The 18,308-nt window shown below is 35.6% G+C and overlaps 1 protein-coding gene across 1 annotated transcript; it reads right to left on the reverse strand.

Moving 5' to 3' along the window:
• Nucleotides 1–9,072: 9,072 nt before the first annotated feature.
• On the reverse strand, nucleotides 9,073–10,564 carry LOC148739893 (uncharacterized). The gene has a single exon (XM_088750930.1). The coding sequence runs from the start codon at nucleotides 10,562–10,564 to the stop codon at nucleotides 10,001–10,003; it is 564 nt and encodes a 187-aa protein (XP_088607056.1). The 3' UTR covers nucleotides 9,073–10,000.
• Between the last annotated feature and the right edge of the window lie 7,744 nt (nucleotides 10,565–18,308).

The raw sequence follows: 18,308 nt of genomic DNA on the forward strand, positions 1-18,308 counted from the left end.
TGAGTGAAATTTCATTTCCGTAAAACTTTGAAAAATAAAGAGATCCGATTAAACGGATTGTGGTTTTATTATAGGCACATAAATGTCTTACAACACACAAGAAATGAGGGAGATCTGTGACTCAAGCAAAATCGACCGGACCGCTTTTACAGAGACACTCTCTTAATATCGAAACTTTGAGGGTAGAAGATTTAAAAGCGCTAGCGAATGGTGGGAGACGCACCGGCCTATCAACACCTTTCAACGGCCGACTTCCTTTTGGTTTCCGGTTTTCTGGCGTGTCGCCTCACGCAAGATAGAGGTTTTCATGGATCAAGTGATTCTTTTCAGTGCTCTAATTAAACTGTCCTTCATTCAATGATCAAGATAAAAGATTTACCACACGACACTCGTGATTATTTAATTTTCCTTCTTTTAGGAAATTAGATTTACAACGCGATTGATAAATGCCCTTCTAGTAGTAACGCTATGTAACGCAGCATACTAAACAGAACAATGGGCCTTTTCGCTCCACAAAAGGGTCTCAAACACTGTCGCTTAAAGTGCTTAAAACATTTGTATCATTGGGGCGCGTTTGAGCGCGTTTGGTCAGAGCTGTTGAAGAAGGATCAATGTGGCCATACAAATCTTTTAAAGGCTTCAAACTACGACGTACAACGAATTTGACCTGCTCGAAAACCGGTCTCAAGTTACATGCTAAAATACAGTGCTTGCGTTTTTCTTGAGAAGGATATAATACGTGACAAATGCGCACGAAAAATACTTCTACACGTTCAGAATATATCAAATTATATTTACCTATAGTGAAAGGAAAAAGAAACGACCTAACTTTTACGGAATATTCAGTCAAACTCTACGCATTTCTACCGCTTTTACCGCCATATTGTAAATAACGCTACCACAATGCTTTGCAATCGGAGTGCGCACACCGCCTGGCCCGGTATCAAACATTTTTTTTACCCCTGGATGGAATTGAAAAGTGGTAGAAATACAAATTAACTACTATAATCTGAATCTATTGTTTCAAGACAAAATATTTGCTCGCAAATAGAATTTTCATGCCTTCTCTCTTTGACCCGGGTTTATTTCACAATCAAGGGGGACTGGGTTTGGGTCAGGGGTCAATGGCCATTACGCGTGACCCCCTCTGAGGGTTTTTACAAGTCACATTAACTCCCTAGCCATGTGCTCACCATTCGCCTAGATTACTCGGAGTGAGAAGCTGTTTTTTTTACCCCTCCTCCTCCCCTTGATCCGCCCACTTTCTCTTGTTGTATATTTAGTGTTGGTGCGTTTTTCTTTGCCCGTACCTTTACTGGGCAAACACCTTAACGGAATTCATTCTTGTTCTGTCTGTTTCAATAAAAGCGGCAATGGACCTATTGTCCATAGCCATATTGCTCTAACATAAGTTTGTTATTGTTTGGTGCCCAGTAAACAGAGCACAGGCAAGAGCAGCATTTTTAGATTTCTTTTGGGCAGAGAGAGAAAGGCATAAAGATACGTACGATGCACGATCCTCGCAGTAGATAGCGCTATTTATGCACAGGTTTATTACGAGTCAACTTAACGGCCTGCTCCCAGTTGGCTTGTTAGCTCAATTGGTAGAACGCTGCACTAGTATCGCAGAGGTCCGTGGCTCGAGTCCCGTACAGGCCTGATTTTTTTTCAGGTCTGATTTTCGCTATTGCATAAATAGCGCTATCTACTGCGAGGATTGTGCATCATACGTATCTAATACCGCAGTTCAAAATATATGAACTTCATATATTCATTGTAAACGCATAAAGGTTATAAAGTGATTACCGCTACCATAGTTCTAGCTGGTCCGTATGGAAATTTTTTGAAAACTGAGGAAAACAACATTGATTATAGTCACTATTTCTATTCCAAGAGATGTACCGCAAGGCAGCTGTGTTTTCTGTACTTGAGCAAATATCTGTATCGCCAAAAAATTGTTACAAAAAGCGAGACAGTTCCACATTATATGTCAGGTTTTGACCCCTCATCACAATGAAGTGTAAAAATACTTAAGTGTTATAGTTTATCTCTCAACTGACCTGGGCACTTCTGATGTGAATCGCGACGTTTCGACCGACTACTTCAAGTCTTCTCCAAACAAGAAGGTGGAGTAATTATAGGTCACCTCATGAGTTATCGTGTGGACCATTTCAACTTATATTGGCTCACTTATAAGGAATGTTACCTTCCTCTGCGACACCCATGTCAGTCTCAAGCACTTTATACATTTTTTAGCTTCAGAAATGATGTATTTAGAGAAAAGTTACTTTAGTACTCAACTGTTCAATATTGTCTCTATTTAAGCGTCTAGAAATATATTAGTCCTTAACCATTTTTCTAATAGAATTTATCCAGCGATTCCCAAATTAAAAAAGATGCTTCAAGAACTTACAAAATGCCTAAACTAGGATCTATTCACTTGCTACTTGCTCCTCAGACTCACCAGCTGTGTGAAAGCAAAGTTATTAATTACAGTGAAGTATAAGCAGAAATACAGTCACTGTTCCTGGGTAGTCTGACAAAACTGCCGTCAAATATTTCAAACTTTGTTTGCTGTTTAGAATTGTTTCCAGTGGAAATTGTGATTGTCACTTATTTGATCAGTGTCCCAACAATGAATTGACAGTCAATAACTTAGATAATACTTTTCCCAATCAATACGGTTCAACTAACTGCCAAGTCAGATGACAGCTTATCCCTTTGATAATCATACTTATATGGAAAAATAGTAAAACTGAAAAAGAAAAATGCATCAGTGAGCGATACTTTGACATTATTACCCAATGTGTTATATGATAATTACATGTATAGAAATGTTCCATGTTTGATTTTCTTTTCTTAAAGTTGGGTTTCCATTAACCATCCTGGTTGGAATATTTGGCAAGAACTGGCCTGGAAGCTTTAATGCCCCACGCAGAGCTAAGAACATTCCCAGAAAGATTCCTCCCATACCGTGGTAACAATTAGTTATTGCTAATACTTTTGAGTATTCTAATAAGATCATTTCCCTTAGTTTGCTAATCCTTAATTATGAATGTCAACCAAAGTGCAATCATCAATAGCTGATACCATCATGCTTATCGTAGCACCTTAGTGAGGATGGTTGTCGGAGGTTTTCTGCTATTCAGGTTTGTATATTTTCTTGCTAGCTCACAAACATCTATGTACAATAAGGTTCTGTTAGTAGTAAAACAATGATATATTCAAAATGATGTACCCTTGAATTTGTGCTGGTTTCGGCCTAAAGGCCAATGAGCATAATTGTCTTCTAGAAAGAATTGACAATATTATAAGAGCAGTTGGATTTAATTGGGCAAAAAAGTCAGTGTACCTTATAACATACAGTATCACTTCTATGTTTACATTAGCTTTAGGTTCTTCAGAATATTAACAATAATTTCTCTTAGTAACAGGAATTTTATGATAAAAAAAAATATATATATATGAGATCAAATAATTAAGTTGGTGAGTAATATTATATTGATTTTCAATTCCTCGATGTTTGACGAGAATCAAAATATTGTCTTTCACATTGATTCCGTTCATTTATTTCAATCAGTTCTCAAAATACTTCAACAACACGTGTCGGGGCAAATGTGAAAAGCTAAACCTTCAAATCCCCACATCAATAGATCCTGTAAGTAATTGAGCATATAAATTGTGCATAAAAAACTAACAAAGAGGAAAAACATCCATATGAATATGGTAAAAACACAAAGATTGAAGGATAAAAAGCTGGAGAAGAGGAAGAAAGAAGAAAAAAGAATAAAAATAGTCGCAGAATTAAATCCGTAATCGTTGAGTTGTTAAATTCTTTCCTGTAAGCTTAAATAAGCTTCTTGTTAACTCCATCATTATTTCATAATGCTGAGAATATATTGGCCTGTTCATTTGAAACTGTTGAACTGTCTCTTATAGGGAAAAATTCTTGATGGATATGGCTGTTGCACTGCGGTACTACAAAAAGATCCTAATGGACAGTTGTTTGGTTTTGGATCCCCTGCAGGTCAAGACTTTTTGTCAAGGGATCCTGAGTTGATGTTTAAATTCAAAAGCCATTTTGGTGGTAAGCTTTCCACTAATTTTTCGCAATGTATTTCTGCACTATTGTTTGAGTTATGCCAAATCTAAAACCTCCATGTAGGTCACATGTAATAAAGTCTCATGAGTAAAGTGTAAGATGCCGGGGGCTGTCCCATATACTGACTTCCGGAATATGGAAATGATCTGCTTAACAGGGTATGGTTTTTCAAGCTTAAGCTTTGTGTCATAAATAGGATATGCTTTTGAACTCCATTTCCAACTTTGTCTACAGTTCCTTTTCAAGTAATTCAGGGTATACATATACCATTACAATGCTAAATAACCAACTATCCTCAATGGTAGTGACCACCACCCAAGAATTAAACTCTTTCTGAGCTGGTAGGTTCTTATCAAAAAATCTTTTTATTTGTCACAATGGTAATGGTATTGGGATCCTGTAGAACACCCATATTCCCTAAACCAGTTGGAATACCCCCTCGGAGTGGTCAGTAACATCTAAAATATGTTTATTTACAGGTGCAGACAACAAAGATGTTACATATAAAGACATAACAGCATTACTCAACCAAAAATACAGTAAGATTGCAATGATTATTGTATGCATGCATTTGTGTGATTCTATGCACGTTTCGTGATTACAACTTTTCGGATTCCAGCACACACCTCTTTATTAATAATTATTAGTTAATTCTCTGGGAGTGTGTAATCCCATATATTGGTTATCATAGCCAATATTTGAGAGTACACACTCTCAGCTAATTAACTAATAAATACTAACGAAGAGGTGTGTGCTGGAATCCAAAAAGTTGTAATGGTTTCAAGCTCCGTGTCAATAACAGGGTATTGACTATTCAATTCCACTTCCAATTTTTGCTTGGTCACATTCAGAGTATAGCTTTTTATTAAAGACTGGATCATTGGAAAATGCCATTCAAGACTTTTTATTGGCTTAGCCATTATGTTATACGAGCCAATATGCCATAATCTAATATCTGTACATTGCAACATCTGGTTTCTTCTTACAAAATAAAGTCGAGAAGATTAGTCTAATTTCTTGGGGGCGTTTTTATTAATAAAACAATTACTCCACTCGCGCTAGTTGCATATGAGATGATTATAGCCAACGAGGCGCGTAGCACCTTTACTCCGGCTACCGGAGTACCCGGAGGAAAACCTCTCGGAGCAGAGTAGAGAACCAGCAAACTCAATCCACTTATATTACACTTCGAAATTCCCTTTTCATTTTTCCAAAACATGAGAATGGTTCTTCGCACTGTGCAAAATATTAGTACATTCAAAGCAGAAGTGCTGCTTGGGGCCACCATATTGACATCGCAGTGTTGCTGGTTCTTGGAGGCAGTAAACAGGTGTTGTGTCAGTCGGAAAACAGCATTCCTCAAAATAAGAATCATACAACTTTCTTCTTATTTTTTCCCATTTCTGGATGTTAGCGATATATCTTTTCTCGTACAAAGATAGACCAGAACCACTCTCACTAAACTCCTCAAACGAGAAAGGTTCGACGATCTCAGGTTGATCATTTTCAACTGAACCGGTTCATGGGGCACAAAGCTTGGATTCCGCCGTCAGCGAAAAAGTTTTGCTCGATTTCCTTCCACTTTTTTCTACAAAAGTAGCGTCGAAAGAAAACGGCTTAGGCCGCTTTCTGCTCATTTGAAAATATGTAAATTATACGGTCCATACGAACTGGTATACCACCTAAAACGCCGACTAAAAGGCTACTATTAAAAAAGCCACCATCGATAAAGCATTCGCTGGATAAAACATAGGAGGAATAGCTCTTGTTGATAGAACGATCGAAATAAAGTCTGGGAATGTTTCACAACGAGAATGCTAAGAATGTATTATGAAGTGGGCTGAACCCGGTAAAAGCAATTTCTTTTTCCTGGCTGAGCCCATTTCCTCCGAGTGAACCGGTTTTTGATACAACGCTGGTAGATTTCTACTAACCGATATGTCTGATGAGTTTATGTTCCTTAACTTAGATGATAAGATCTTTTTTACCGTGGTCACACTTATTTATCTGCTCGCCTGATACGGATTTAACCTATATAATGCAAGGAATACTTAGGAGTAACAAAATTATTATCATTAGTACTTAATTCAATTGTTAAGAATTTAATCAACCAATGGCTAAGTGAACAGAGAGTACAGATTATTTTAATGCCACCAGAGTTCATACAGCTCCATAAAAAATCAAAATAAAATCTTTAGCAGAACCCTTATTTATTGGGTAATTTGGTTTAAGTTGCTGTAGATTAAAATCAGTTTACAGTAATAATTGCAATTCATTATAAATTATCGCTTAAATGACGTGCCTGGGTCATCTAAGTATTTCTGCTGTGTCCAGCCAGACCTTCAATTCAATTCAATTTTCAATTCAATTTATTTATTTGTTAGCAATACAATATTATCACAGTCCTAGGTGACCCGCAATTAGCAAGCTATTCTAGGCGGGCCACCCTTCTAAAACAAGTGCTGTCTCTGCTAATGATCACATACCGATACAATTAAACAAAGATAATCATTAAACAAAAATACAATTGTTAAATAAAATAAAATAAAATTAAGTCCGTTGAATAATTAAATAATCAATTGCAAAGTTATCAAGATATATAATACAATTGAACAAGACTTAAACGAAGAGTTACTTTATCAAGAGATATTTACAAATTTCTGAGCAGCGTATATCAACATTCATCTCCTCATTTTCCAAAAGTTTTAACAGGCGATTTTTAAGTTCACGCTTAAACGGGGTTCTGTTTTTAATACGAAGTTCTTTTGGGATGCTATTCCACAATCTTACACCTATTCTAGCAAAAGAAAATAAAAGTTGGTTAGTTCTAGACGCTTTAACGTATAGATTAGCCGTTGCTGAGAATCTTGTGAAATGGTGATGAACCTGCTCGGAGTGGAGAAAGAGCATAGAAATATTAGACGGGGCACGGTGATTATCAATGTCATGCATCAAAGAGGAAACCAAATGAGAATAGAGCATAGATATTGGTAAGATTCTGGAGTTAACAAATAGCGGGGCACTATGAGTTTTGCTATCCGCAAAATACATTAGTCGTAGAGCACGTTTTTGTAAAATGAGAACCTTATTTGAATGAGTGTTAGCAGCTTGTCCCCAGGCAATCAGACCATAAGAGATATAGGGTTCAATTAAGGAGCGGTAGATGTTAAGAAGTGTGGAAAATGGGACAAGATGTCTTAACCTGGCAATTATACCAATTCCTTTACTAACTTTAGATGAGATATAATCAATATGATACTTCCAAGAGAGGTTATTATCTATCAGAATTCCTAGATATTTCACAAAAGTTTTTTGTTCTAGAGATACACTTCTTTTAAGATCGTTATTATAAATTTTCAAGTGAACTATGTAGTCCAATTTGCGTTGGTAAGGATGGAAAATAACAAAGTTAGATTTACTAGTGTTAAGAGAAAGTTTGTTTGCGTCCAACCAGTCACCCACTTTTGCGAGTTCATCATTAACAACTTTTTCAAGATCCTTAAGATCTTTGTTTGAATAAAGCAAGTTAGTATCGTCAGCAAATAGGTAAAACTCAAAAATCTGGGAGCAACGGTAAATGTCGTTAACATAAATCAAAAAGAGAAGGGGGCCAAGTACAGACCCTTGAGGGACACCACAAACTATCTCTTCTATATTCGATACGGTTGAACCAATTTGAGTCGACTGGTTCCTGTTCAACAAGTACGAAGAGAACCAGTTATTAATTATTCCTCTGACTCCATAATGATATAATTTGTGCAGTAAGATTGAGTGATCCACCGTATCAAATGCCTTTTTTAGGTCAATAAAAATACCACAAGAGAATAACTTTGCATCAATATTAGTTTGAATTTTGCTTAAGATATCTAAAATTGCATGTTGGGTTGAACACTTGTCTCTAAATCCATATTGAGAAGTAAAAAAGATACCATTCTTTTCGCAATGTGATTTAAGACGTTTAGCCATCAATTTCTCAAATAATCGATTGAAGACAGAAAGGAGGGAAATTGGGCGGTAATTACATGGATCAGTTTCGTCTCCCGATTTGTAGATAGGAATTACTTTGGCATGCTTCAAAAGATGGGGATAAATACCCGTTGAGATAGACTTATTCATCATGGCAGCTAAGAGTGAAGAAAGGATATGGCGCCCAGATTTTAGAAGATGAACCGGGCAAGAATATAGGCCATATACTTTATTACTGGGTATAGCCAAGATTTCCAAGTCCACCTCGGATGGAACGACGGGATCAAAAAAGAAAGACTTAAAGTGATTAGTGCCGACAAGGTAGTCCTGGAAACTTATCCTGGAAGGTGATATATTGCGTGCAAGCCGCGGTCCAATAGACGCAAAGTACTGATTAAAGATATTGGTTATTTCAGACGGATTTTGTGTTACTCCAGAGTTGTTAGAGCGTTGAAGGGCTGATACTGATTTTTTGTTACGCTGTCTGTTCAATAGTTTATTAATCCCCTCCCACGTTTTTTTAACATTTCTTAGATTTGTAGTGAAGTAAGCTTCATAATACAATCTTTTACTGAGACGAGAAAGACTAACAATTCTATTCCTATACAGCTTATATTTTGATTTATCTCCTGAGTAAAAAAGTCTATTCTTTATTTTGATAGATTTACGTAGGCCCTTAGTTATCCACGGTTTGGAAAATTGTTTAGCCTTGCGCCTAGTTAAAATTTTGAGAGGAGCGTGTTTATTAATGAGCTTGTTAAATTTATTGTAAAAGGAAGAAAAGCATTTGTCTACAGATCCATATGTCATTGAGTTATCCCAATCAGTATCCGAGACATCATTAATAAAGCATTCTTCAGAGAAGTTGGAATAATCGCGAATTTTATGTTTAGCAGTAAAATTTTTTGGTATAAGACTGTGGATAAAACAAAATTGGGAGTAGTGATCACTAATGTCTGACACGATATTTCCACCTAAAATTTTATGATCAAATCTATTCAGAAATATATTATCAATGAGTGTGGCAGAATTATTGTAGACTCTAGATGGTTTATCAATTACCGGGAAGAACGAATAACATTGTAAAGATAACAAAAAATTTTGGGAGTAATCGGAAGTTTCAGATTTGAGGAGATCAATATTGAAATCGCCCATAAGATAAACAACTTTATCAGAGGAGCTAAGTTTTTCTAAAGTAAAGTCAACATATTGGAGGAATTGTTCCGGATCATTATGCTGCCTATAAATCACTCCACAAACGATATTTTTACTCTTTAGGGATTCAATTTCAATCCATAAAAGCCTGAAAAGCGTCTTTAGATGTTCTCTCCAGAACCTTATATTTCAAACAATTATTAATGTACATTCCAACACCTCCACATGATAGAGGTGTTGGGACATATTCAAACTGATAGTTTGGTATGCAGGCATTGAAATCTAGCCCAGATGAATTTGTAATTTTTGTTTCTGTAATACCGATTACACTGAATTGGTAGTCAAGTTCATCTAAAAGATGGACTTGAAAATTATCAATGTTTTTCCGCAAACTTCTTACGTTAGTATGAAGCATAGAGAAAGGACCTTGACTATCTGATTCCAACAAAGACTCTTTAAACATAGAAAAACTATAGGGTGAGAAATATTTACATCTAATTTGTTGCATGCTTAAGTTTCTGTCGGGATTTAATGTTGATTCGGTATTTAAGCGAAACAAATCTAAATCATAAATACTATGAAGTTTGTCTAAGTACTTCTTGGTCGGTAAGTCACTGTTGAGAATGTTATTAAACTGTCCATGAGCTCTAATAATATCAACATTCGCGTATGGAAGTTCGCTTAGGGTAGATTTAATTGTACAACGAACACGTTTCTCGCTAACACTCATACTTATTATCTAAAAACAGACAAACAACTCTACATCAACATGAATACTTAGCCTTCACGTCCATTCGTTAATCGGTGCAGGTCCGTGATATCCTTAATCTTGATGGCTCGAGACGTGGTATCTTTACGAAGATAAACAAGCGATCCCTTCGACCAGCAATATTGATAGTGAAACTGCTCCTTGAACCTCTTAGCTTCAAATAAAACCTTTTGCATCCTTGGCGTTAAATGGTCAAAAATTCTAACAGCGGAAAGGGAGGCACCGTCAGGTAAACCAACAGCAGATGGGGCAACTTTACTTGCATTTCTTTTATGATTCATGACATCATCTTTTGACAATCGTCTAATAAATCGACAGATGATTGGCCGTGGGCCGCCATTGTCATTGCTTCTTGTTGGGACTCGATGGGCTGTGTCAATGTCATGAATTGATACAGCGGATCCAATTGCCTTAAATAAACAGTCACATAGCTCACTCGTAGAGGCCGAGGATTCATCTTGACTCAATTGAGGGACACCAACAATCTTAACATTATATTGATAACTGTACTCTTGAAATTCATCGATGCTCCTGGAAACTCTCTTAACTTCAACAGCAATCTCATCAAGCATGAAGTTCTATTCAAATGAAGTTCTATTCCCAGGAGTGATGTGGAAAATTCCCACACTTCAGCCACAAGCCCGAGTTCCCGCATAGGTAATAGAGGAGACCTCTATTGAATGTGGTTCCAGGCATTCATCTATACTTGCTAAAGCAAGAGAAAGGAAAGGAAGCTGAGTGTGAAAGTGCAACTCATGAAAAGAAAACCCCACAAATCCACTTGGGATTGCTGAGAAACAGTTTTCAAAGTGCTTGTAAATTTAGAGATGGTAGGTGTTACGAAGTTGTTACGACTCTTAGTAGCCCGTGTTCACTGCACTGATCACTGAACGTGAAGGTGGCTCATGAGCTAAATTAATTACGGCGGCCTTGGTGGAACACAGTTGCAATCATCCAATTAATAAAGCTAATGTTTTCGTATGCGACTAATCCAACAGCCAACTTTTAACAACCTCATTGCCTCAATTTGACGAGTGGACAAGACACTCCCTTGCAACTGCTTCGTACTTATCTCCGCTCGCCTGAAAAGCACCGAAAAGGGGTAACATCTCTCAGATAACTTCTAGCTAATTTCAATTCATAAAAATCAAAGGTTCGGCTTTACTTGGAATTCTAGGCCGTCTATCTGCCCCTTCCCATTAAGGTTGGGAGATAAAGAAAACCATTCTGCACGGTTTACTTGACACGAACAGCATTGTGACGCATTATCCACCCTGCAGATAAAGCGCAAGCGAGACATGAATAGAATTAAAATGTACTCAAGCATAAGGTCTAAAAGGTGTTTTATTTGAGGCTCTGGTTTACAGTAAACACGACTCCCCCATTCACAGCTTCGTACATACTTGGTACAATTTTCGTAACTCCACCATTTCCCTCTCAAAACCATTGTCATGTTGAAGATACTTTTAATTACTGTAAAAGCCATGTCGCTGATCACATTTGTGCAAAGATATCCAAGAGCTTGAATACCACATACTACAATGAACTAGAATTGTCGTTATAAGTTTAAAAAATCTAGATATGAACTACAAAATTAGACATTGAAACTCCACGAAATATCTAAGTTAGCGGTATTCTTAGACCTTTTTCTTTAATTTTTTTTTGTTTTTTTGAGTGAAATATCAATAACGTAAACGTAATATCAATGAACGTCACTGTAACTCATGACTATAATACTCACAAACGAGTTATGAAACTTCCAATAAACAAACTATTTAGATTATCACTATATACTACAAAACTCTGATAAGCGGCGTCCTAACCTGCATATTTTCCTGTTTTCCTTTTCCCACACTTTCATCGATGTTATTCATTATTCTATTTTTTATCTACTAAAGTAGAGATAATGAGATTTGAAAACTGGAAAGGTAGTAGGAGTGCAGAATACTCGCAAGCGAGTTGCGCATATAAACTATTCATATTTTTATAACTGAATGGTCATTCGTTAACCAAACGTTAATTAAGTTATTTGGTGAATCTGCACTCATGATCAAACGTCTCAATTGCTATAATGATCACTAACCAGTTATGAAAACTCTAAAAACTCACTATTTAGATCATTATTTTATTACCAAATCTCGAATGACTGACAACCAATTCAGCAATTTTTCATTTTTTGTTATTTTTACCTTTTTTCGCTAGAGATTCAAATGATATTGAGCGACTCGATACATACGGATATGAGCTAATAGAAATTGATGTGCTGCCAAACATCTTACCACAGAACTCTTAACCATTAAAATTTCTAAGTCCTCCATATAATCTGCAGCCCCACATAACGATCGTCGTAACTTCGGACTAATTCACCTATTGTGCTTGCTAAAGAGTTAAAAAACGCTGAGAAGTGATCTATTTAGATTATAAGTATGCTATTAAATATTTGTCAAAACTAGGAATAACTATGGTAACTACCAATAAACTATAAAAACTACCACTAAACTATAAACATTATCAATAAACTATAAAACTACCATAAACTATAAAAAAATACCAATAAACAATAACAACTAACAATAAACTATAAAAACCACTAATAAACTATAAGAAATATTAATAAAATATAATAAACTAGGAGTAAATTATAAAAAAACTACGGCTAAACTATAAAAAACTACCAATAAACTATAGAAAGTACTATTAAACTATAGTAATTCCGACTAAACTAAAAAAAATACAACTAAACTATATAGACCACGATTAAACCATGAAAAATTGCGATTAAACTATAAAATCTATGAATGAACAATGTAGACTACAGTTTATTCATAGTCTATGAAGACTACGATTAAACTATACAGACTACGACTAAACTATGCAAAATACAACTAAACTATAAAAACTAGAACGAAACTACAAAAACTTACAACAAACTAGAAAAATTACAACTAACCTATGAAAAATACAAACTGTGAAAAATACGAATAAACTAAAGCTACAAATATAATATAGACGGTGAATAGATTGTAGAAACTACAAAGAAACTATAGAAATGATGTATAAATTAAAAATATACGAATAGACTAAAAAACTACGAATAAACTATGTTGATTACGAAAAACTGTAAAACTACGACGAAACTGAAAAAAATACGAATAAAGTATAAAAACTACGCATGAATTATGTAGAGTACGAATAGACTATAGAATATACGAATAAACTATAACAACTATTACTAAACTGCAAAATACTACGATCAAACTATAAGAACTAAGAACTATGAAAACTACGAATAACCTATATAGACAACGTTTGAACTACAAAGACTACGAATAAACTATAGAAACTACGAAGAAGCAATACTAACTGCTACTCAACTGGAAAAACTACGAATAAGCTATAAAAACTACGAATAACTCATAGAGACTACGGGTAGACTACAAAAAACTACGAATAAGCTATAAAATTATCACAACAATTAAAAACGACTAATACACTGTAAAAACTACAAATAAACCGTATAGATTACGAATAAAACTATATAGCCTACAAATCAACTATTGAAACTACAAATAATCTTTATAAAATATCAATATATGAAATATCAAAACTACGAATAAACTAAAAAACTACGAATAAACTCTAAATAACTATAATTAACTATAAAAACTCTAGTAGGTGGAAATGTGCCAAAAGGAACAGAAATAAGACGTCAGCTTATTATATATGGAATAACTGACAAAAAAAGGTTGAAATAACACAAACATGAAGAAAGAACTGCCATTACACGCTTATTAATTAAAGTTCAAGATGTTCTATGCTAACTTTACCTTGTTAATATACAATAAAGAGCTCAAACAACATGTTCACTAGAGTATTGATTAAAGTTAAGAAAACGAAAGTATTATTTCACTTACTACGCCACAGATAGTATACTTGTTGATCACTAGAATTACTCTGCTCTATCTATTGAATTATTTAATTTTTTTCTGTCTTTCCAGAACTCAAGATTTCTTTACTAGTGGTATATATATGTTCCGTGGACGCTTTCTGGGGCAAAGAGAAAGAACACACTGGTTAGAGATTGCATGGTCAAGTAGACAGGCTGGCAGACCGTCCATTACATAGTCAGGCAGATAGTTAAGCTGACAGCTAGGCAGATATAAGGGTCTCAGTGGAGTGATGGCCTTTCCGGCTAACAGTAAACATTTTGGCCAATTTTTACGCCTAATGGTTAACACCTCAACCCATTGAGACCCTTGGATATGAAGTATAATTCCATTGTTATTATCATAACTTTTTTTACGATGAACTTTTTTACGACAAACGGTAATGATTTTTCCATTTTTACGCCTAATGACTAACGGTTCACCCCATTGAGACCCCTCGATATGAAGTCGAGAGTACTCATGCAGCCTACTAGACACCCAGAAACGTTTTTGGTCAGACGTTTTTCAAATCATGCATCACCGAAGTAAGAGAATGCATTGATCAGTTTGAAGAAACGTTGTTACTCTTACTGGCAAAAGTGATTGGGATGCATGAAAAAAAATATATGTCAAGCGACTTCGAAAAAATACAAGGAGCAAATCATAACTAGAGCCCATTACGCTTCCTTCAGTCTTCGTCGCCAAACGCAGCTTTGATCATTGTTGGCCCTGCATATGCAGTAAAATGTCGATTTTGAAATTGATTTCATTACCAGGAAGATAAAAAACTGTTTAACGGTTAAACTGTTTGACTTCAAAAGGAAGTCAGTTTTGATTCAGATTATAGAGGTTCAAGAAACTGAAAGTTCTAGTAATCCAAAACCGACTCTTTATGTATTTAAACGTCCATGCATCACAACAAAACTTGAGCAGATTTTCATCTGACATCTCAAACATAAAACTAACCACATATGCTTTATAAGATATTAATCAAAACACAACTTCAGAAGGCAGTTTTTCATAACCCTCCAGTCAGTGGTATTCAGTATAATAATTAAAACAAACTTTATACATATTTACATTGGTTCAAAAACTGAGAGCTAAAGCCTGGTATCAAACATTTCTTCTTCCCCTGGATGGAATTCAAAAAGAGAAAGAAAGATTGATTTTAAAAGTTACTTTAATCTGACTGTATTGTTGCAAGAGATTGTAAACTGATTACCGCTAACACAATTGTAGCTGGTCTGTATTGAAATGTTTTGAAAATTAAGGTACACAAAATCATAAACACCATTTCTATTGAAAGAGATGTACCACAGGGTAGCTATGTTTTCTGTATTTGAGAAAATATCTGTATCGTTAAAAATGCTTAAAAAAGTGAGACAGCTCCACATTATAAATGGCAGTATTTTAAGAAAGGTTTTCACCCTCCATTACAAGAAAGTATAATAATACTCAAGTGTTTATTTTATCTCTCAATGAGGTCACTTCTGATGTGGATCTGAAAACTTCAAGGCCTCTTTAACCAACAAGGTGGAGTGATTAAGCGTCATCGAATGAAGCATTATGTGGACCACTTTTACCTTATGTTGGCTAATTTATGAGAAATGTTACCTTCTTTTGCGAAGTCCATGTCACGTTTAAGCGCTTTCTCTTCTTCAACTTCAGAAATAATGCATTTGAAACGAAATTACTTTGGTACTTGATCGTTCGTTCTTTTCTCTACTTAAGTGTTTTCAAAATCATTAGTCCTTAACCAGTTTTCAACTAAAATTTGTCAAGCGACTAACAAGTTGAAAGAGATGCTTCAAGAACTCATAAAATGCCTTAATATATTTAATAACTAATCAAAACCACCTACTTTTGTCACCAGGCACTGGGATCTCTACGCTTGCCACTTGCTCCTCAGATTCACCAGCTGTGTTAAAGCATAGGTATTAGTTACAATGAAGTACTGTTCATAATTACAGTCACTATTCCTGTGTAGGCTGACAAAAATGCCGTCAAATATTTAAATAAAGTGTTCTGCAGAGTAAACCTGGCCCATGATCTGCTATTAAGCCAGAAAATTGGCCCAAGGTACCCGTTAATACCATAACACATGTTAACACCTTAACCCTCTGAGTGACCAATCAGAACCACTCTCTCTCCTTTACCTTAATCATGCCTCTTAGATTCACCAGCTGCGTCAAAGCAAAATTGTTAATTAGGATGAAATGTGGAGACCTTTAAAGCTACTGATGAGATTTCATTGAGAATTACCGCCACAGTCACTGCATAGTCTAAGATATGCCATCAAATAGATAAAGGAGTCTTAATAGAAATTCCGTCCCACTGCCGGTTATCAAGCTAGAAAATTGGCCCAGCCAGCTGTTATGTTCATAAACAGCTTGCCCTGAATGCGGGAATAAGTGCAGCATATGTTGGACAGAGTAAAGTTACTGAAACGCAATTCACTCTTATTACCTTCCTCAGTTGGCCCTGTATGCTCAGACCTACTTTCTCCTTCTTGACCTGCACAAATAGAATTAAACTGGAACGCATTAATCCAATCATTTAAATTGATTTGAATCTTCAGAGCCTTCGTTCGGTGTGTAGACACTTTTACTTAAATTACTTGTCAACTATTACTTTCCTTTCTTCTATACTTTCCTAAGATATTTATTTCTTTAATAAAAAAGGACATTAGTACTAGTCGTTTGACGTTTTTTTACTAAAGCGTTTTAAAAAGTGATTAATCTTCAACTAATTCTCCACTATAACTTATCCTAGTGACAGCCAAAGTAAAAGAGATTCTTCAATGACTGAAAGAAAGCCTTGACATCTTGAATGACCTATCAAAAGATATTCTCTTCTTTACCTTTGTCACTCGTCCCAGGAATCTCTTCTCTCTTCACATGCTCCTCACATTTACCAGCTGTGTGATATCAAAGTTGTTAATAAAGTTTTATAGGATTTCATTAACAGTTACAGTCACTATCACTGCTTAGGCTAACACATTTGTCTTCATCTAGATACAGGGGTATTAATAGATAGCCCGGCCCACTGCCTGCTATCAAACCAGAAAATTGATGAAATGAATTAGTTACTCGCAAAGATGATGAAAACCTTGCACTGGGGGCAGAAAGAAATTCAACACATGTCAAAAACTGATGTACAGTTCCATTAAATCATTTGATTTCTTATACCTTTCTCGGTTCGTTTTGCAGGTTCAGGCTTACTTTCTCCTTCTTGACCTGCACAAATAGATTTAAAGTACATGGCTTTAATCCAATTGTTTAAATTTGACTACTTGCATTTAATAAAGGGATTGCGAATTCTGGGTAAGGAACCACCAGGGACAGCTCATAACCGGAATACTCGAGAGAGTTTAAACAGTCAGGTGCGAGCTTTTATCGCCTTATGGTCACTTTTGTTTTCTGTCTACAGATCCATTGTGATATTTAATTCAAAGCAGAATGGCGCTTTAAATAATACTAGGCAATTTTGAATATCACAATGGTCTATCGGTGTTATACACTTCTACTTGCAGGAATGGTTAATTATTACCTTCTTTTTTTAGCTTCTTCAGAAAATGATTTATTTGATAAAATACTAAATTACTACTTAATAACTCCATCTTTTGTTTCACCTAAGTGTTATAAAAAATTCATTAATTCTTAACCAATTTCTTCCATATATATTTTCCAGAGACTGCCCGAGTAAAATTGAGGCCTCGATAGCCCATAAAGTGGCTCAACTTCTTGAGCGACCAATCAAAAACCATTCCCTTTCCTTTACCTTTGTCACTGGGCCCTGGAATCTCTTCGCTCTCCACCTGCTCCTCATATTCACCAGCTTTAATAAAGCAAAGTTCGAATAAGGTTATGTAATGGACTAAATTGAGAATTACTCTCACTGTCACTGTATAAGCAACAAAAATTCCTGTAAAAAAAAGAAATGAAGCGGTCTACATAGTAGACCCATTGCCCGCTTATAGGCAGGCAAATTGCCCCAGTTGGCCAGCTGTTCAAGTTCATTAACAACTTGCACTGTGAGCAGGAGTAAATGCAATATATGTTAAAAAAATTATCATTTCAAAACAATCAATTAATTTTTTTACCTTTCCCTGCGGGCTTTTTAGGCTCAAGCTTACTTTTTCCTTCTTGAACTGCATAAATAGGTTTTGAAACGATTGCATTCATAAAAAATATATATATTTGATCATTTGCATTCCACGAAACTATCGATAATTCAGGGTGGGGTACCAGGGACAGCACGTAACCTCAATTTTGAGGAAAGCTTAAACAGTCAGCCTTGGAATGCTATCACTTCTTAAAAATCTTCATTAAAGGGCCTTTAATTTCTGGTCCTGGATTATTGTGATGAGTGCATACTCTTGACCTACATG

Source organism: Stylophora pistillata, chromosome 2, assembly GCF_964205215.1.
Source record: "Stylophora pistillata chromosome 2, jaStyPist1.2, whole genome shotgun sequence".
Classification (NCBI taxonomy): Eukaryota; Metazoa; Cnidaria; class Anthozoa; order Scleractinia; family Pocilloporidae; genus Stylophora; species Stylophora pistillata.